The sequence below is a fragment of the Nothoprocta perdicaria genome, unplaced genomic scaffold (assembly GCF_003342845.1).
Source record: "Nothoprocta perdicaria isolate Ctin4 unplaced genomic scaffold, notPer1 scaffold_95, whole genome shotgun sequence".
Taxonomy (NCBI): Eukaryota; Metazoa; Chordata; class Aves; order Tinamiformes; family Tinamidae; genus Nothoprocta; species Nothoprocta perdicaria.
Genome location: NW_020456254.1, coordinates 2573772 through 2596224, shown reverse-complemented (window position 1 = coordinate 2596224; position 22453 = coordinate 2573772). Strand labels below are relative to the sequence as shown.

Sequence of the window (22453 nt, the reverse complement as noted above, 5' to 3'; positions counted from 1 at the left end):
CATATTGGCCTATTTGATGCCAATAGAAAATCATGGAAGTAAATGAGAAGTAGGATTTCACCCTTATTTTTAGATACTGCCCTGGACAGTAACATGACTATAGTTTTATAATGTATGATATGATTTGAAAGATAGTAAGAATGCAGTCATCAAAATATAGACACATTCAAAAAAGTTAACTCCATTGAAAATGATGTTAAGATTAAAAAAAAACAGTAGCATCTTGCACAACAATTTGTTTACTCCTGTTGAAGATTTCTACAATATACTGCATTCACACATTGCATACATACATACACACATATGCCCACACAGTATACTGTGTGCTTTCAAATGCATAAGTAAAACTTGCTGGAGTCTTAAAAAAAAAAGGCTGTCCACTACATGCACATTACTCTGGTATCTTTGTGCAGATGCTCTGGGCATGTACCAACGTTGCAATAAGCAGTTCTTTCCCCATTAACCTGGCCAGACCATCTGGACACCTTAATGAAACTATTAACGAATATCAATCCTCTAATCAGCACGTGAAAGCTCGTAGGTACTCACCCTGCAAACTGGGCACTGCCAGTGACTACTGCTGTCTCTAAGCCTGAACTCATCAGACAAACACTTGGAATGATACACACGAAAACACAGGTCACATATCAACACCTCTCCAGGCAAATGGCATTCAAAACAATACCAGTCATGATTTTCTGTTTCCCAGTCCTACAAAAAATACAAAATATTTTGGTATGATATTCTGTCAAAATCTGCAGGAACTAAGAACAAAATTGATATGTCTTGAAATCCAGCAGCAATTAGACATTATAAACATTTTAAGAAGGGTATAATGTTTAAAAAAAGCAGGGGAAAACCTACATGTTTAAAAAATCTTCAGCAATTTAATACACACTACCTGCCATAGAATATGAAGGCCAACTTTTATTTTTTTTACGTGTCTGATTAGTAACATAATTCCAAATGTGAGCTCTGTCCACAATGATAAGTGGCTTAGTTTTCTACCTGTGTGTAAAACACTGATGTTGTCCTCTCTGTTTCAGACTACCCAAGCAAGGGTGGTCACTTCCAGTTTTTACCCTGACAACTTTTCCACATCAAAGTGTTGATTTACAAGGAATAAATGAAATCAGGAACCTACTACTGCAAGAAACGTCTCTGCTAAGCAATCTCAATGCAATTTAAAAAATAGAAAATGTTTCACTTGCACTGTACTAGGATTATTCCTGAAATGTTCTCTAGAAGACAAAGAATATGGGTCTGTTGATGCACAGATGTCTTTAATGCCCTCTTTCCTGAAAATTGAGGCCCAACGGCCAAATTCTGACCTTTGAAACATGTGCACTATCTTTACTGTAGTAAACGAGAGCAGCATGCATGCAATTTGGAGGCAGAATTTTGCTGTAGGACTCTATGATACTAAAAACAACAGAATTGCCAGTGGCCACCCTTACATGTTTATGCTTGTTATCTGAAATGCCACATTCTTCCCTACACTTAGAAGACAAATAACTGTCCCATCTCAGATATAACTCCCAATTCCTTTTAAAGGCAAATGCCATTTTTCAATGGGTTCAACTCTCTGGAAAAAAAATATTGCCTAATAAATTATCTTGCTAAAAATCTCATTAAGCTCTATTTAACCTCAGTGTGTGGAGTTGGGGCAAGCAATTGCCAGCAAGAACTGGGACTGGCAGTTGTTTGATCCCATTTTCCCATGCCTGGGAAACTAGTGTCACTCAGCTCCTCGTGTGAGAGGCCTCTCCCAGGGGAGCATCTCGGGGTGCTGAGGAGCAGCCCTGTTGGGCACATAGCTCATCTGGTCAGAGCCCCCCGAGAAACCAGGAGAGCCTCAAGCCCTATTTCCTACACTAAAGCTCACACACATCAAATGTTGGGCTGCTGGGGCAGTAATTTCAGAAATAAAATAAAGACTTAAAGAGTTTTGAACTCATAACTTTCCCTTGCTCTCTTGTTCAGCTTAACAAAATAATTTGTCTCTTGTATCGTTTTTTGTCATTTAAGTTTTCAATACTGTCTATCTTAACATGGCATTATAGTATCACCTAATTTGTTTATATAGAGTACATTCATATTTCCCCAAATCCTTCCCCTTCCACACAGTTCAGTGGCTGTACACTTTGGAGTCCTTTCTTCACAACATTTTAGAAACAACTAAAGATACTGCATTGTAGCTGTGTCTGATTTGCCTATATACAGAAAAAAGTAGGATAAAACATTCCCTAAAACATCTTTTGTATTTAGTGTAACACTGGTCTTATTTCTGAAATAAACAGGCAAAAATCACATAGTAGTAAAGGGGCCAATTAAGCAAGAGGAAAAAAAATAGTTTTGATTAAAGATTTTTCTAGATAAAAATCAAATGGCAAAGAGCCCAATAGATCCTGGCTCCTGTGGCATTTTGTGACACAATCAGGATTTTTCATGATTATTTGTAGTAGGTACTTATTGGTATCCCAGATATTCCACTGTTGGGAATACTGGCAAATGAATGTGGACTTTCATAAACATAAGAAAATATATTCGCTGGCAAGAAAAATCACACACTCAAGCCAGAAATCATCACATTCAAACAAAACACCAGAAAAAAAGCTTCCCCCAGTAATCCCACTGCAGGATTTTGAATACATCATTTTTCCAATCATCTTGATTTTTCCTAGAAAGGATTTTCAGTTTAATGCAGTATATTTAGTGTATAAGTATATATTAAACATTCATTTTATGCAAGATCTTTGTAAAGTTTAATAGGCAAAATAAAAAAGGCACATGGCTCTTGTGAACGCTACGCTATTGACGTCAGTAGCAAGGTCAGAGGCACAACTTTGCTCCGACGGCCGGGAAATGCGATTACTTCTTTTAGTTTATGTAAGTTTGAATGGGAGGAGAATATGTTTCCAATGCATTATATCTTTTTTTTTCATGCAGGAGATCAGATTCGTTTAAATAGCTCTGACTGACTGCCAGTTTGCTGGCTAAGGACATGTAAAAAAATCGCTGTCTGCAAACAGGGTTAAATCTGCATTTGCAAAATGCACCACCAGGTGTCATCAGCCCCTCCAAAAATGACTGATTAAAGGGCAACCATTGTAACCACATCTCGAACTGTAACATGTGAGCAGCCACTTCCAGCCCCCAAGGAGAGAGAAAAAATCATCAAACTACGTACAGACATAATGCAGACTAAACTCAGAATTGGAAGTGATATATATGGATGATGGTGGTGGTTAATAGAGCAAACTAAGCTATCCTAATGGAAGACAGAAACGTAATAGGAAATATGACAGAATTCAAAACCACATAGTGCAAAAATTGTTCACCTTGTTTTTTGCTGCTGTCTGGGAAAAAGGCTGCATACCGTAGGCCTTTCAAAATAAAAACAAAACAAACTTTGTATCTATACTGTAATCCATCCGATTATCAGGATATACACAAGGCTAGAAAGAATTCATGCACAGTGAGCAGGAAATCATTCGGTTACTTCTAACATCTGCTTGCAAACATTTCCTCCTGCAGCTCTGCAATGCTACCTACAGGTTTCACCACATTTTGTTTCTAGCAAACAACACCCCATGTACTTACATTATCAAAGACCCAGCTCCCATCTTCTTCCCCACACACACACCCACCACCGGGCCAGCTCGGAAAGCCTCGGGAATATTAGTGATAATTAATTAGGGCCCGTTCTTTGATACAAGAACAGCTCTGGGAGGCTCTTCCCGGGGCCATACTTCATACTCGCAGATCTATGCATTAACGGGCAGCCAATATATATTTTAGGGGGCTGTTTTTAGTAGCCCGGGAGCTACGCTCTACCGGGCACAGAGGGATCCTGCTGGGACACGGGTCACATGCAGTCACTCATTCCTTAGATTTGGATCACACAAACATTGGATCATAAAGGTCACTTCGCACTGACACAAGGAAAAGCAGGTGAGATTGCTCAGCGACATGAATGAAACAGCGCAACAGTTTTCCAAATACAGCTGAACTCACGACAGACAGGTTAGCTTACTTTTTAGGCATTTGTCTTAAGTAGGTTTTGTTGTCATAAAGCAAATACATACATTTATTCTGGAACTACAGGAAAATAACACAGGACAGAAAAATGTCAGGCTATCTAGAGCATTTGACAATTTAAATACACATAAACCCCAACAGAACAGAGTGATTCATCATCTCGTAGCCTCTGCTGCAAAATAAAGCATAGAGTTGTTGAAAAAAATAGAAAAAAAAATTAGTGCATAAAGAAAATGTCCATTATAATGCAAATGCACATGGAAAAGAAATGCTTACTCATTAGTAATGGAGATTTACTTAGCGATAATTGAAATCGGGAATCTGTATGTTGGAGAATGTGACATTCTGCTGTACAATTAGCATACCATTAAGTAAGAAATGTGAAGTACATACTGACAGCAAAATTAATAATTACTTAGAGGTCACAATTACAACTATTAGGTCAGTTCCATACCTTAGCAAGCCCACAATTACTGCAAAAGAAAACCAACATGTAAAAACATATCATTTTTTTTATTTTCCTATAAATTATATGTAGTCATAGCACAAGAAAACAATATAAGTTCTGTTCTCAGACTTCGTCTAAAAGGCCAGTTTGCTCTTTTGTAGTGCATATTCCATTAACATAGCTAATTTCTTACCTGTTCATCTGTTTTCTCCAAGTGCCTTACTGGTAGCCCAGATACTCGGAAATAAGCCACTCTACTATCAAGTGGAGAGAGGAAAAGGGAAGGGAAAAAAGGCAAAACTCTATTCATGAAATTCCCCTGTGTGGATATTTGCCCATTTCATACTGTTGTGCTACATTTCCCGAACCATTCAAATTACAGATATCCTTGGACCCAATCAGTAAGCTAAAAAAAAAATGGATGGGAAAAACCATTGTAAGTCCGTTAGTTCTCTGGTGCAATTACGTTTATTTATGAATAACAGAACAACATACATACAGTCCTGTTGTCCTAAATCCAATATGATGCAAATGAAGGAAGGCATTTTCCACGGAGCTCCTCATTCCAAGCTTTTTTCTCTGTGGCCCTTTGTCCCAGAGCACTCTCCTTAGCTTTTTTTTTTTTTTTTTTTTTTTCCCCGGGTGTGCTGTTCCAAGTGCTTTTCCCAAGTTTCTTCGCTGCTTACCTACGTGCTGCTGCCGTGCTTCTCTGCAGCTTCCATCCACACACATGCACCCGCAGCTCCCTCGAGCCTCATCCAGACCACTGGGTTTTCATTCATACCCACCTGTGCGCAAGCTCATAACCAGGAGAGTAGATGGCCTGGATTTTCAAAAATTCTTGCAGTTCCAGCTAGCTCATACATTAAAGACTGAACAGTTTTTTCATATTTAGTCTAAATTAAGAGTATTGTCAGGTGCACAGTTAAATTTGACCCATACTTCACCACAGCAACCCTTTCTCCCAGTTCATCACAATACTGGCATCTAGAAGGGCAACAAGACCCATGCCAGTAAAAAGAAGTCATTTACAGAGGACAAACTAAACGGTGTATTTCTTCGAAGACGTTTTCACATCATGAACCTCAATTCTATTGGAATCTTCCTGACTATTGGTTAACCTTTAGAAAACTCAAAAGGCTCTCAATCAATGAATTCCTAATATTCCTTTCTCTTGTCTCTGAAATCTAAAGTAAACAGGCATTGCCAGATTTAAACATGTCATTCCTGAGGCAAATGTTCTGGATTCACTTTCCTCAGCAGACATAAGGAACCCTTCTTTCCCTTTCCTTTTTCACCTCCATCAGCTTTATCCTCAGAGTTCTTTCAGTTTTGCCCACTGATTCTCTTCAGTCCTTCAGATGCAGACTCTCAGCAATTTGGGTTCTACAGTTCAAATCTTAGTTGGTTTTCAGTAACTCTTCCAAGTCAGGGGAATCCAACAAAAGTCAACTACCAGTGACTGTATAGAGCAGACAAACACATCAAGAGAAAGGCCTCCCGCAAGGATGTGATGCTCCTGTTTCAAGTCTTGCATTTTGCTTCAGATTTTGCAACCTGCCTCTGTGATCATCTGCAGATAGGAAGCAAGCCCCAATCTTTTGTACTTAATCTTTCACATTCTAAATTTCCCTGCTGTAAATGGAAAGCCTTTATCAAGAAAGCGAGAAGTGATGCTGCATTCTGCTCTACTGCCTACATGTAGACATGTCCACTGTCTACATGTGGACAGGTCTACTCCACTGGACCTTTTCATGTATCTACGTCCTCTTTGAAAGATGCCCCAAAAACCTATGTACCCATTCACCACAAAAAATGCAAGAGAAGAAATTGGCACCTATTATTTCTAAGTGCATTGTTCCTTCTTAAGCAATCAGTTCCTTTCTATTTTTTTTTTCAAGTATGTTGGTTCCTGCTAAAGCTTTCGGGACTAGGTATGAACTTAAACTACGGGTGTTAAAAATTTGCAGTGCGTTTTTTCAGTCTCCATGTTTCGCAGACGTGATGAACCACTACAGGGATGCACTGCCTTTTCCTCTGATATATATATTAAAAAAAGGAAGGAAATGATTCTTCCTCAAAGGAAGGAAATGATTCTTCCTCACAGATTTGCTGTAAATAGCTACTGCATACTTGAGCTCTTTGCCTACTCATCAAAACATGAGTACCAGAACCTGTGCCCTGTTCAAAGGCAGTATTTAACCAACTCACACGTGAGTGCCTGCTAAAGCCCTTAACAAACCTGGAAATGCTGAATGGTGCTTAGGTTTGAAACACTTCCCCTTCCTCAGCTCCATCGTGTTTCTGCAGCACTAAACTTCAAGTAACTTGCCATTTCACAGGGCTTGGCTGTTGCTGGGGAACTTGGCCAGTTGCTCCTCTTTCCAGGGGAAGATTCCCAGCTACCTGGTGCCCTGGGTGCTGCTTCATTAACACAGGCTGCGCCTCCCTGGGTTCCGCAGCCACTAAGAAGTCTTCACCTTAGCAGGGACTGCCAGCAGGTGTATCTGGATTTACTCACCTGGGAGCGTGCACGAAATACCAGCGTGACAAATACCAGTGGGTGTGAGGAAGGCAACGTGCTGTGGAGCTCTCCCTGCCAGCGCCTTCCCGAGCGCTCCTGGCAGAGCCCCATCCCGCTGCGAGGAGAGTCCTCCGGCTCCAGCGGTGCCTCCTCCTGGTCCTGCAACATCCCCAGCTGCCCCCACCGGCTGCCGAGCACGAAGCCTCCTCTGAGCCTGTTTTCTGCAGCCGCTGAATCTGCTTTCATCTCTTCCTTGTCAGAGTGATGGGTTAGGCTCAAGAACTGGGGAAAGTATGATTAATACCTTGACGGCTCGCAGGATTTATTTTATCTTTGCAGCAGGTAAATGATGAACTAGCTGTTTAATGAAGTATCTCCTTTTATCGCTGCTGTACAGGATCCGTATTGAAGCAGGATGATTGCTTTAAAATGATGAAATTTAGATCATCATATGCTTTACATTTAAGGTTAGGATGATGCAGCGGAGTAAGTTCAACATCAAAATAAGTTCATTTTGTTCTCAGGAGTTTTCGTGTATACAAGTATTTACTAGATACATTGCCTCCTACTTTGCATCTACTTTCTTTGTACTGCCTTGGTTCATCACAAGTACTCTGCGTACAAACAGGCACCCACGTCTCCTTCAAAGCCAAAACGATTTCACAGCCACAATCCACAGGCTGTTTCACTGTATTTTCTCTTCACTTTTCCAGATAATTATCACTGCAGGTAGCTATGATGATCTGTGTTTTTTTATAGACATCTGTCCACTGCAAATCAGCTGCCTTTACAGAACCTCCCCTTTACAGAATCACAGAATATTCAAGGTTGGAAGGGACCTCTAGAGATCATCTAGTCCAACCTTCCTGCTCAAGCAGGCACACCTCGGCTTTGGTTTTAAAATGGATTAAAAAAGGGCTTTGTGGCACACTTTGTGGATACTCATTCCTCAAACACTGTGCCAAACAAATCCAAACAGGTCCTCACAACTACCTAATCATCTTGCTTAGACTTCAGGTACTTATACTTATCTAGATTTTAATAATCTCAGCAATTAACTACTGTTTTTTTTTCTATTATTTCCAACTTTACTCACTTTAGAAATCCATTTTACTCTAAAAAGAACCAACACAAAACTACCTCTCAAGACAGAGATCAGAATCTCTTTCTCCATAATGCATACTAAACACAGAGGCATCTTCGTGGGCTCACGATAACCCGTTCCCATTGCCCTAGCTGATAACTGCTTCCTCCTCAGATGCACTGCTGCAAGAAGACTCCAGTTCTTCAGTAAATTCAACAGCCTCTCAGAACACTCTTGGCTTTTGTTTAGTCTGCAAGCCCAAGTCTGTCTAATTAATTTATTGCCACTTGGTCTCAGAAGTCTTCTGTTTGTGGTAGGAGCCACCGAAGTCTTCTCAGGATGCCTCTCAGCACAGGTTTCATTCTCTTTTGTTCTCTTTCCTATCTTGTAGTCCTGCTCTGGGCAATTCAAGGGGATGACTGGCTCCAAAGTTCAGAGCCAAACTCCACCTCCCAAACGTGCTGCACTGAAACATTTTTCTAGAAGGGCAGTAGCACCCCAAGCAGCCAAGACGATGATCCCTTTATGCTTGTCCTACGAGCTGCGTTGTTGAAGCAAATGGAATAAAACAGAGTTTCATCCCCTCTGGCCCAAGCAGATCGTGGTTGGGTAGCACCAATACACAGCATTTGAGGTAAGACAATACAAGCTTTCTCATTTGGGATGCTAGAACATGAAAATAGTTTCCAATGAAAATCCCTTTCAGGATCTGGATTCACTTCTTCTATTAATGTCAGCAGTTTTCACCAAGGCTGACACAAGAGAAGTTCTGTAGGTGATTCTTCATTACGGAGAGAAATCAGTGATGCAGTGAAAGTGCAAAGCCTTTCATCTTCATATTACTAATGTGATGGTTTTAGTGGATGAATCTAGACCAGAAAGAAACCAATTCTTCACTGCATTTCTAACACTGTGTACAAAATGTTTCTCTCTCCCCTTTCCTTTTCTGGAAATACACTTCTTAGAATACACTTTTCTAGAATACACTTACCTGGCTTTTCTGGCACTACTCTTTCCTCAAGATTTTGCGCTATTTTTATAGATTGTCATTTCTGCACACGTGGCTCCCTCACACCATTCAAACCTTTTTACCTGAACCAGCCCTTTAAGTCCCTACACACAGAGCTTAAATCTGCCACTTCCCTCCCCTACCCCTGTGCTGCAGGAGGGGCTGGCAGTTTCTGCTGTCAGCCAACCCTCAGTGACCAGAACGATGTTACAGCAAAAGAATCAACACAGCTGCCAGAGATGAACAGCTTTTTGAATCCATAACATATTTTTATTCTTATTAAATTCTATTATTAAATATTTTTTAATAAAAAAGCCTAACATGTCAGGGTTGGCAGAGGGTAAAGAGGTAGAGAACTAAGTAAGAAGTGATATTTTCAGAAAAAACTCCAAGTGGAGTCATCTAAATAATCTAGTTCATTAACAAGATTGGAGTTCTCTAGTGGAAACTTTATATGGATCAGTTTGCCTGGCCTGCCTTAAATTATAAGTAAATTATTGTTCTCCAAAACTTTAAGTCAGCAAAAACTTTTGATGGTACCAGCATCTCACCTCCAGAACAGTGAGAGAAAGCACCAAAAGAGACCAGAGCAGTAACTACTACTGTTTCTTACTGTATTTAGTTAATATATTAACTAAAATTTAACTGGATTTTTAGAAGTCAAGTTGGCAAAGCCGGGAGAGACAAGTGAAGACAGTGATGAGTTTGTTTCACAAGTTTACAAGAGGCTTCACCTCTTAGATATGAGTTAGGTGGACTCTTGTCGTACGACCTTTCGCGGTATGAAGATCCTGCAAACAATGTGAACTTCTGCACTGGCAGATGATCTGTTGGGGAGGATGGAAAAAAAAGAAGGGATGGAAGGAAGGCAAGAAATGATCCTGAACACATGGGGAGAGAAAATTTCAGGAGAAGAGTACAGAGAATTGCTCTTGATAGTTGTTTGGAGAAAGGAAATGCCACTGGAATAACACTGAGGCCAGTTTCATGAGTGCAGGGAAGTGGCTGAACAGCTTTATGCTCATATGACCTTAATGCATAAGACAAAGGAGGGTCTTGACTTTAACACAGCAAGAGTAAAATATTCCTCATCCATGACATGGGAATTCAGAATTTGCTTCTCAAAGACAAAACAGTCTATTTGGTGCCCTGAAAAAGACCTGTTCTTTTGACTTTACATAGATCCCCAGCAGTGTACCACACTGGTGTACAATAGCTTTTTATCCTGTAATAAGCAAAATTTGATTTTAGTGCCCTTTATGATAATAACCAGGAAGAAAAAAAAAAAGATTTGCTTTTATCACACAGTGGATTGATATGGTGGAGATCTGCCGACATAATAAGCTCCATATCCTGTCACCTTAGAAGACAGAAGATGGGCAGCAAAGGCAGATTCAAAGATTTCCAGCAGCCCAGTTCCTTCAAGCGTGGTTTTCTGTGGGCCTGGCACATGGGGTGACCTGCCCAGCAGCCTCACACCTCTACCAAGGTTTGGGGTAAGAGATCAGCCAGGGTCTGAACTTCTCCCTCTCAGAAGAACAGGGAATGTTCAGGGAATGAACTGTGAGTAACTGTTTGGGTCAGCAAACCTCCAAGCACACTAGTACTTTGACAGCGATTAGGAATCCCCCTGGAAAGTTCAAGTGTGGAAGATTCTCAATTTGTTATATTATTTAAAACCCAGAACCTATCACAGTTTGGGTTAGAGCTGGCTTTGGATTAGGGAATTCATGCAGAACTTTGGATTAAAGACAATATGGATGGATAAGATAGATGCAAAACTCTTTGAAATTTTGTTTACATTTAGTTTGACATGTTCTTTCTCTTTGTGTTCTCTAGCAGGAAGCAATTTCTTGATGAAGGCTCTGGCTGTTATTATGGCTGTGACATCCTATCCTTCTGCTCCTAAGTGAAAGGAATGAGGTACACTTGGAAAGCAACCTCGTAAGTTTGGAGCCCCCAGCCTGCTAGTAATAACTGGTAGCTATGTATTATTTTCTTATTTCAAGTGGATTTTATGTCCAGAAAAAAATCCTAACCTAACGGAGACCATTTTAAAGATTTTTAGAATTACCCTGATTTTTACAAAGACTCAAGATGAGCTGGACAGTTCCAAACACAACTCCTGGCTACCTGTACTGACCTGGTATGGAAAAATCAATACAATTACGAAAACAATTAAGAACAGTGAGTAAGAAATCCAGCCTTTGCTCTATTCAGAGCAATTTACAATAGGTCATATAACAGCCAAAATATCTCTTCTTTATAGATTGATCCCAGCCAGTTTGAAGCAGCAGGACATCAATTGTCAACAAGCTCCCAGGTGTGGGCCTAAGGTCACCGAGATTAACAAAGCGGCCTTCAAAACTCAGTGTCAGCAGTGGGTTACAATGAAGGTTAAAATGATGATAAATCAAAGAAGAGTGAAAGAGTGAAGAGACTGATTATTCAGCCAGGCTGAGACCTGAAAATATCTGGGATGGTTTGCAGTAAGTACCAGTGTTCTCTAAATAGAAAGAATCAGAAAATCGCCAGTATGAGTTGTCAAGTTCTGGGCACACTGATGAGTTGGGCAAAAACAGATGCTATTTCTGCTGTTTTTTGAAAGCAAGCAAGCTGCCCCTCTGAATAAAGTGCCTTCAACCAAAATAAAAAAAGATCTTTACAAGGGAAGAACCAGGAGACATAATTTAGAGATACGGAAAGGATGGATTGCACAAGAAAACAACAGCAAAGAAAGCCCCTTAACTAGCCAGAAGACTTGCTGCCTCTTTCTGAAATCAATCCATTAAATGATTAGAAAATAGCCCTCTACAAAAATGTGACCTCTCATGAACATTGTCCCTTTTACCTGTTTTGGCAGTGAAGAAATAGCTCCAAGTGTCGCAGCTAAGCGGGAAGTCGGGCTCTTCACATCCCCCTGGAGCTTCTGGCCACTATGAACCAACTCGAAACCCAGGAGTATTATGAGACACGTTGCATTCAAATGCAAACAATAAACCTCTGTTGCCAACCCCTCTCCCTTTTGGATGAACACAATATTGTTTGGCTTTATGAACACAAGTATATTGAAATTATACATTCATAATGCCTCTCTCTGGGTCAGTGCAGTTTTATGACTTTAATCATGAGGAGAAGAATTAGCAAATTACATGCTGAAAATAGTTCTGTGCTCCCTGTCTGTAGAAAAAAATCATAAAATATATAAATGAGACACGCTAATTCTATGAGTTGTACCTTCAAGAACTACACTTGTTTATCAATTGCACTGAAAACCTTGTTAACAACACTGATTTTCAAAATGTTCGCTGTACTCAAAGAACCAGGAAACCAAAACCCCTTTTCTTCATGATAAATAACACTTCCAAATACCACAAATTCTGAGAAACAAGAATAATGATTTTAGAAAGAAAGAACAAACTTCCATTAGCAGATTTCAGGACTGACATTTCCCTTGCAAGGCAAGAAGCTGCAGAGATTTTGTTGAATTGCATAATAATGGCATTGACAAACCTTGAAAATTCAAAATTCCTAACTAAAACCCTGGAAAATAATTGGAAAATATTTTCTTCTATCACTTTTTTTTTGTGCCAAATGCATTAATCTCCTGCCAGATGAGAAAGCCTGTAAGATGAGAACACATTTTGAAAATTCACACAACATTTTGCCAGATGGCAAATGAGCAAAGGAAACGAGTACCTGCACAAGCCCGGGAGGTTGAATGTTTGCAAAGAAGTTCTTGTAGAGGGACCTACCTTTAGATACCTGTTTGAATGTTTGATGTGCAGCTATTGACTTAATCAGTTTAGTAACTTATATAGGAATACTTCTCCCACACATATGAGAGAATAATTTTTGGAGATCTTTCTTTTTCTTGCAGCATTTCAGAATCCTCCACCCTTCACTGAATTTCTTGTACTTTCTAACATATTATTAGTAAAAGACTGTTCCTGTTGGAGGTACCTCCTCCTGATGCCTCCGAACTGTTCGAGCTTTGCACCTCAATGAGTTCTTTTCCATGACATTTCCAAGGACAGGAGACTTTGATTCAGCTTTAAAATACTGAGAACACTGATAGCAGTGGCATGAAACATTTTTAACACTTTCAGTGAGGGTCAAGAGTAACTTTATCAAAAAAAATGGTTTTATGTTTTAATTCCATGTATTTATCACTAGTTCGATCTATTCAATAAGCCAAATGCTTGGAAACACACAAGCAAACACCCGATTATCTAACAAATCTCTTCCAAATGGAATAGTGTTTTCATAATCTGCAGGCCCTTCAATATTGCTAATACTTAGCAATCAATCCAGTCTTCATTAAAATCATTATTTTTTTTCAGGCTTTACAACAGCTTGTAGTCAGGCTCATATATAAGCAACAGATAGAGGTGCTCAGCAGTTGTGCCACGCAGCCAAGTAATTTATTTACTTGAACATGGATGTAAAATAGACAGGTAAAAGTGGGGAAGCAATGTCTTCTTTGGTTAAATCCTTGAGACAATTGATCCTTACTGATTTCCAGTGGGATATCTCAAAGCAAGCTTAGGTGAGAGGGTATTTTTGAACTATCAGTAGCTTGAGGATCACCTCCCAAGGCTAGACAGGTTTGGGGCTTTCTAAGCTCCTGTGGCATCAGTCAAACTGAATTTGGCAAGTGGGCCCAGGGTCTGTCTGGAAGTGCTGTTTGATGAGTCTGCAATCATTGCTCTAAAATTAACAAACAGCCCTATTTCATTCTTCTGTAGTTCTATCACATACATGTCGTTCTCCCCAAAGACTCCTGGTATTTGCCACTGAAATGTAACTTGAGCTCATGGTTTCACAGTCATTAGTACCAGGTCTGAGCACATCTGGATGGCATTGACTCACAAGTTTCATCTTGAACAAGTGCAGACAGAGCATCTATAAAGCTATCCAGTGCAGCCAATGCAGAGAACATACCAAGCTGTACAGTTCTGCAGCAATTGTTGGAGGATGGAAAATTCTTCATCTGATGTTGAGTGATCACAATGATACTTTGTAATTTGTTTGAATAGAAAAGAACAAGAGAAAGAGCAAACCTTGGTCTTTTCCTTCCTGCATCTGCAGCATCTTGATTCAGCATGGGAACATGAAGTTGGAGGCATGGTACTTTTGAAACCTGGCTTGGACCAGAACCTGCTTCCTATCTGGGCACAAAGGTGCCACATCAACTGTGGCCCTAACAGCTGAGCTGCCCACTGGACACAGGGACAGAGCACAGCCCTCCAGGCATGGGCAGCTGTGCTGTAGATCCCGTGGCTACGTCAACCAAAGGGTTCCTGACGACGTGACTTAGGCAATGCCTTCAAGCCAAACCCAACTCGTATTATTCTGAGATAAATGCATGACTTATTTCTAATGACTTCCTGGGAATTTACACCCTGGCCCATTAAGAAATGTCTGCAGTGAAGCGTTTGGATTTGTTTTCTCTCTTTTTCTCCTGCTGACAGAGAAAATAAACATACTGGATGCTTGAGATAGCTACAGATCCCAGGCTTCATGTCATGTTCAGTCTATACACTTAACATCACCTCTCTAAACAGACAAGAAGAGTCATAAGAAATACCTAAAAAGAGCTAAGCTGTGATTTCTAAATGTTTAGTCCCAGGGAGAACAGTACAAATAAAATTACGTAGCCTTTAAGGGCTCCCCTGAGGATTTCTAATGAAATTTAGAGAACCTTAACGGTGACATAAGATATATTTAATACATACTCTAATGCTTACAATTAGAATACTGGCATAATTTGAAACAAAATGCTTTCTATTTTTGATCCTACTTGTTTCTACACTTAAAATTATCATCTACTCTCTTTCACTTTCACCATCTTATCAATAGCTGCAGTAATGTAATGAGTATTTCAGTATTTTATAGAATTTAATTTCCTGTGTTTTTTTCCTTTAAAATTTAAGCTGTGATAAGTCTTTGAGACAATGCTGCCCAGTTTACCAATCCCTAATGTAACTTATATTCCAGAACATCAATTCTTAGTTCAAGCACTTAAAAGCTTTTGGCAAACACTCTTTTGTTAAGAAAATGTGGTCTTGGAAACACCCAGACCGAACTCCTGAACACAGCAAAACTGTTATGCAGTATTTTTCCCTGGCCTACTGGGGCATTTGCAGTTGGCAGTGTGTGCACACCTCAGCTCAGCTATGGAGGCACCAGAAAGCATGTTTTTCTTCCTCTCACGTCACTTTCAATCTGTTCAACTGGATTTAAATATTTACTTTTTATATCCAGTGAAACTGTATCTGGATACCTTTAACTAATTTACTAACAAAATTCTTCCTAATTGAAGAATTTTGGTGGTTCCTGGTTGCTGGTGTTCCTAGACATCTGTAAAACACATCTTTTCTTGTGTGTTTAATGTAACAGAAAGAACAACTTCTTGAAAGGTAGTAATTTCTTCTCCTTCAAACTCAGATTAAAGAAAAATTAATCAATAATTCTTTTAATTTTTTTTTAGCAGATACATTCCTTTGAGGATGCCTGAGGATTTCAAGTAATACCAATAACATTGCATTTATTATCTCCTTATACAGCTGTAGGAAAGATGATGCGACATAAAAGTGAAGGATGACTGAGGAAAGAGCATTCCCAACAATTCACAGAAGAAAACTCAGACTTCTAGAAGACAGAACTTCTACGGAATAGAAAGAGTTAAAAAGGTTTATGAATGCGTTATTTCCTTCTTCACAAGCACCAACACAGCATCTATAAATAATTTTAAAGAGAAACTAAAACAAGTTTCATGCCAAGATACCAGAAAATGTGATTTATTTTCTCAAAGATTTTATACTCACAATCTCATCTCCTGGCAACCAATATCCTTCTTGCTCAATACCAGCTTTTGACCCTTTACACCCCACCGTCAGGGTTTCAACAATAAGACCATCCTTGACTGCTAAACTCAGCTGACGGGTGGTTTCTTTTGGATGCATACCATGGACTCGAGACATATACCTGCACACAAAGCACAAAAGTCTTTTAGTGTCAGTGTTAAAGCACGTAATATGACAGCAAACAAATGCACCATTTTCAGCTGATTTTAAATTGCTTGCATTGTAAATTTTACATTATTATTTTGAAATCCCAGGAATTTTTACAATTACTCCCTTTAGACCAAATCTTCCCTCCTTCTCCTGTGGAGTTACTAGTGCACACACTTATGGAAGTACCAGCATGGTAATTTTCCACAAGAAAATCTTTGTAGAAAATCTTGTAGATCCACCAACTATCACTACCACTTGGGCTTGTCTCTGCTAAATTTCCACCCTCATTTGTTCCTCTGAAGCAACTTCTTTAAAATCTCTGCAAGTTGTATTTCTACATACTGTGGAATGAGTCTGGGAATGTACTAAGAAATTTTCATAATATGTTTATGAAAAATGTGAAATTCATGCATCACATCTGAAATCCCAACAGATACGGCTGGGATTTCAGTACCAGGTGGTTTCTGCCTTCTCCTCAAGTAACCACAACGAACAAGCAGTGATGAACTGCACTGGTGAGAACAAGGCACATAGAGCCTAAACTGTGTATTTGTGAGAGAGCGGGTTGCGAAATTTTGGTCTTTACCCAGTGTAATTTGTTATTTCTAGACCCAAACAAAATATTAACTTGGAATAAACAATAGAAAATAATCGTCCCTCACAAAAGCCCCTCCTGGTTCAGGATCATTACACTCCAGCAATTTTTTTAGCTGAATTCCAAGAACAGATCTGTGAGTCACTGCGCAGAGGGCAGCCCGAACAAGCAGCCACCACATGTGAAAAGCAGAGGAGCGAAGGAGGGGGTCCTGGGGCAGATCAACCAGAAATACCACTTTTGTGCATCTATTTTCCTATACATGCAGATTCTTTCCTTTCTTTCCTTTTTTTCCCTTTCTCCTTGTGTTCCTCAGTCTCCCAGCCTGGTCATTTGCCAGCTTTAAGACAAAGCTGGCAGCTACAGGATCCTCCCTTCCATGCTTGATCACGGATTGTCGCAACGACGATGCTTTTGTTTTGGAGATTGCAACCAAAACCATCTTATTAGGAACAAAGTTGAGAGAAAACTTATTTGAAAGGCATTGAAAGGCATTTTCATCTGGCAAAACACCAGCAAAATGGAGTTGTTCAGGGCAAAGCAGGTGCATTTCTCAGGGAGGCCCGGGGGAACGAGCACTGTTTCTGTCCGTTGTAACACGCAGTTGCAGGCTGCTGTTCCCACCACGGAGCTGTGACAGGCACTCACAACCATTGCCACAGATAATGCAGAACAAGCTAATTCATCTAAGATTAACTACCAACTCTTAAAAATCACTTCAGGAGGAAATTTAAGCAAGCCAGCTGCCTTTGGCTGAAAGGTTGTGCTGTGCACACATAACTTGGTAGGGGATCTCAGCTGCAGAAGCCGTAATCTCTGGCTGAAGGGCAAAAACTTGCTAAATTATTCCAGTTAGCTCCACAAGAGCATGTGCATTTGCTCCTCATTCCTTATTTCCTAAATCATCCTTTCCTTTTGAGGACAATTTCTTTTAACCTTGTTATCGTTTTAGCTGCATAAATGCCTTTCCAGTCCTGCATTCCCTCTCAAGCATTTGCTAAGGGTTCATATACCCTGTTTGCATGGGTTTTTTTGGCTTTCTCTACAGAAAACTAACTGTATACATCATATAGCAAATTTCTGCTCGATCAGAAGTAAATATTAGGCTGTATTAGTCTGTGAATCCCACAACAGTCAGAGGAACATATGGCACTCATAAATTGCAGCACGGTAGCAAAGATGTCCTAGTCAGTGCAGCACATTTGCAGGTTCTGGCGAGTTTGGGGGGTATAAAGTCTAACAAGGAGGTGTTGCCATGTACTGAATGTGTCTCCCACGTGGTCAAGCCTGCTTGACCTGGACATGCTACCACTGCCTAAGAAAATAACTAGTAATAATAAAAAGAAATTAATAAAAGACACAGTTCTGTGCAAGTCTGGGGTGCAAGCTACAACATACACATCTTAGGCTGGCTTGTCGCAATGATCCAGGGATGAGGGATGCCACAGAAGAGGGGCACATCGGCTCTGTGCCATGGCAGGGGACCTCAGCTGCCTCATGTGAGCTATCCGCTGCTGTGGAGCCCAAACCTCATACGAGAATCAGTCCAAGCAACATTAAACACTCGAGAAGTCTTCCAAGCTCTCCAGACTCCAAGGAGGGTGAAAGAGCCATGATTCAAACCCACCACTTCACTCGCAGACACAGCACAAGTGCAGACTGTTAGGGAACTCAAACATTTATGCTGAAGCTTTAAGAAAGAGCTAAACTGCCTCAGAGGGAGAAACACTCAATTCTTTATACCCTCATATAAACCATGTTACACTTTGCAACTCAGGTTACATACATTCCATACATATATGTGTATGCTTGTGTGTTAAGTATAAGAAAATACACACAACTAGCTCTTCAAAGGACTTACTGGAAATTACCTTTGCCAGTGTTTGCTTTCTTAAGCAAATTTTACCTTTGGGCTAATTACTTCCCTGTCAGCTCCACAGCGTTCTTGTCTTCCGCTATTTCTTCAAGTCTATTTTTTTTCTTTTATTTTTTAAACAAATAGGCCTCAGAATACTTCAGGTATGACCTGCTAGCATCCTCTTCTCTGAGGCACTGGGCAAAAAAGTGATTTCTTTACAGTTCCACTGCAGGCTGAGGCCAGAAGCTGAGTGCTAACCCAGCTGCATGACCTTCCACAGGCGCTCCTGAAGAGCCCCTACATTCACATCACACCATTCGTAGCTGCACAAGCCCCATCCAACACAATTCCTGAATGGAAGGCATGTGCTGGTCTATATATCTCCTTCACCTCTCTTAACAGATGGACATGCAACACAAAATAAGAAGGCTTAGATCAGCTACCAGCTAAAAGGTTTAACCAGCCTATTTCCACTGTGGCAGCGGCACGTGAGCGGGGAGGAGCCCAAAGCTCTCAATCTCCCTTGTCCCAAATCCCTGTATTTGAAATCAGAGGGAAAGATCTGTCACTGGCTAAACATTCTGCCTCGTTTTTTCCAGCTGTAAATGGGGAACAATAAATCCCCAGTGGCTTTCTGAAGGATACTTGGTCAATGTTCAGACTGGGCAATCTGGAGATCCAGGGCTGGGTTTTCCATTTTTGCAATAGAGGAGTATCAGCTTTCAGTGGATACCAAATCCACTTAGAGAGAATGGTTTTACTTAGAAGAACTGAATTGCTCTTAGGAAAGTTAAAAAAAAATAAATAAAATAAAATAAAATAAAATAAAATAAAATAAACACAACGAAACACGAATTTTCTCTTACATTAAAACTGTGAAGTGTGGTTGGAGTAGATGGTCACACAGACCACAAAACAACCCTGGCAGGATCTGGATAAAATCCTACCTGCTCCTTTCCAGCCAGAAGAAGAGCAGACAAACTAAGCAGCTAGCAAGGCATAGGATTTGAACCCCAAAAAGATGATGGTTCTTCAGGAAAGAAACATGGGAACTGTCACAAAGGGGGAATCTGAAAATGCAAAAACAAAGCCAAGCAAACAAAATAAAACAAAAACCCCATAAAACGTCTAGGTCTGAGACAGAAAGCACGAAGTTGGATGCTGAAACTCCTTCCTACTCCATCAGATTCATTAGAGGGGTGGGGGGAAGCCTGGAGTTTGTGCAGCAGTAACATTATTAACCCAGGCAGTGCGAGACTCTCCCTGGCACTGCGAGCACTGAAGCTGCTGGCACCAAGAAGTTAAACAGGGGAAGGAGATAAAGCCACACCTGGCTGCCGTTTGGAGCAGGAGCTGGTTGCCTTACCTTGGAGACAGGGAGCTGAAGCAAGGCTGCTTTGCTTCAGTCCTCCACACGGACAGCTTGCAAGTGTCATATAATCCCTAGGCCGTTAGTACAGAGCCCATCAGGAGAAGCAGAGCAAATAAATACGCTTTGAGATGGGAGAGAACATGGCACGAGACCTCGCAAAATCCCCTCAATCACCAAACCAGCCCTAATCAGACAGGAGGCCGAAATAAGAGTTTCACAATATAATGTAACCGTGCTAATCCCTGCTATGTAAAATGAGGCTCTGTCTGATGAAAAGAGGAGGTCTGGCCAGATAATCTGTATGTTAAATTCCAAATCCAGCCAAATGAGGTTGTCTCTCTGCACAACACAGAAGCTCCCGAGGAATCTTAAAAGTGCTGCTTAACAGTACAGTATTTATAGCTCAGGATTTTCCCCATTTATAAACTAGCAGCATAAACAGCATAAACCTCCTTGAGATTATCTTAGAAGAATCTAGCAAAATTACAGTTTTTGTAATCAACTTTTAAGAGCCCTCTGAAGTATGTTTCCCATTATTGCAACACTATTTGGAAAGCACAGGATAAGAATCTTTGGCATGGAGGGTGCTCATTACCACCCTTAAAAGAAACCCCAGCCTTTCATGACATCCAATGTCAGTGTTCCGACCTTCGGGACAGCACAAGCACCAAATCAATCAGATAAATGCACAGGGGTACCCAGCGAATACCTGCTAACATCTGGCTGCCAACAAAAGCGAAGTTTTGGAGGCGAACAGAAGATTATAATCATAATTGATCTGCAGGTCACATGTGTTTGCGTGTGTGTGCACATATGTATTTACTACACAAAATGTGTATCAGAAAAATATGAAACAATTTTTTAAACTTATTCTGGACTTTAGATAGACAAAAGTCAGGTCTCTTCTTCACAGTACAAAGTGTAAACACTTTGTTCTAACTACCTGTCCTAAAACCTCGAGCACATCCAAGACACTGCAAGGACAGCCAAAAAGGCCAGTATTTAAAGCAGAGGTGCAGACGTGCACTCGACAGCACCAGCAAACCCCAGCAGAAGCCACACTCCTCCCGCTGCAACGATGGGGAAGGGCGACGTGGAGGGGTTCACGTGGACCCCACGAGGATGTCGCCTCTCCCTCCTTCCCAGCAACGAGCTGCACAGACTGCTACAGCTGAGGCCACAGCTCAGGGGCACCTGGACAGTGATGCTCCCCTCTGCTCAGCACGGTGGGACCACAGAAGTGTCCCAATGCACCTCTGATTTCATGGCCTGCCCACTGCACAAAACGATGGTTTTGGAGCCGTACACTCTACTGGCACACGAGCAATTGACACTTCAATTTTCCAAGATTTTTCCTCACACTATCCAGCCATCAGCACACCTACGGGTTTTGCAGTTATCACACCTTAAAGCTCAAGGAAAAGGGTCTGTTTTGATCCAAGGGGTGTGGAGGAAGCAGGTCTCAAGCTGGGATCACCATGGGAGCAAAACACAGACACAGAAGCAGCTGGCGCCCACATGGGATCAGCTGCGGAGCCTTCGCCTTCTTTGGCTTGGTGCGGTGCAAGACACGACACGAAGCCAAACCCTGCCCCAAGGAGCTTCACATTTATGGCCACAACATAAGGTGCATGAGGAGCTAAATCTGCCCCCAAAGAGTCTCACTGAAGACAACTGTGGTCTCCTGAGCAAGACTCAGCAGTTGGTTCACACGGACACATCTGTGCTGTGGCCTCAAAGACAAAGCCAGCAAAGGAAAGAAGGTTATTAAAGATGAAAGTTAAGAAGAGTATTAGAGAAATAATCATCTCAGTTTCCTTGACTCTTAAGAAGTTTTGTTTGCAGTCACCTAGACTCATCAGAGGGAACATACTCAAAGAAGTCTAGAGCAAGCTCTTCCATAAAAGGCTAAAGTAAAACACACATAGGAAATAGCTGCTTTATAAAATGCCACAGTGTGACAAGTGTAGGTAGAAGCTAATTTTAGTGGCAAACACTGTAATCTTGGTCGGTTCAATTATCTTTTCTATGCTAGATGCCTCCACCCTTCACTGTATGAAGGGAAGCAGCAGTCTGCTGGCAGCAGCAGCGCGCTCTGCTCAGCAACTCACCCTGGGAAAACAAGGTGTCTTTAGATCTTCTTATAGGCAAAACCCATCTCATAATTGAGACCTCATAAAATAAGGCAGATCCTATTAAACTCGACTGAAAAACTGTTATTAACTTTAAATGTTACCTACAGGTATACAAAATGTCCTAGATGGAGGGTCAGACCTTAAGGAATAATATAGAAAATGTGAGGTAAGCAGCCAAACATTTTAATTTTATACTGTGTTCCTAGCTCTGGTATCTGAGGCCATGCAAATATAGTAAGAAATGATGTACTTAGCTCTAGAATCAAGATATGCCATAAGTTTTATAGAAGATCCATACACTTCATTTAAAACTTTTTTTTTTTTTAATATTTGCAAAGATTTGGTCACTTAGTCATACTGAAAGTAAA

The 22453-nt window shown here is 40.7% G+C and overlaps 1 protein-coding gene across 4 annotated transcripts in view; it reads right to left on the bottom strand.

Annotated features, from left to right (window-relative positions):
• Window positions 1-22453, bottom strand: part of ZMYND11 (zinc finger MYND-type containing 11) — a 99447-nt gene that overhangs the window by 25582 nt on the left and 51412 nt on the right. Inside the window, exons 3-5 of one of the 4 annotated variants that reach the window (XM_026052992.1) lie at window positions 15937-16096; window positions 3342-3386; window positions 550-711 (exon numbers count right to left, since the gene is read on the bottom strand). In XM_026052992.1, the coding sequence (XP_025908777.1) occupies window positions 550-711; window positions 3342-3386; window positions 15937-16096 (367 nt within the window). The remainder of the gene's footprint in view (window positions 1-549; window positions 712-3341; window positions 3387-15936; window positions 16097-22453) is intronic. The other 3 variants (XM_026052994.1, XM_026052993.1, XM_026052995.1) reach the window with 3 other exon arrangements.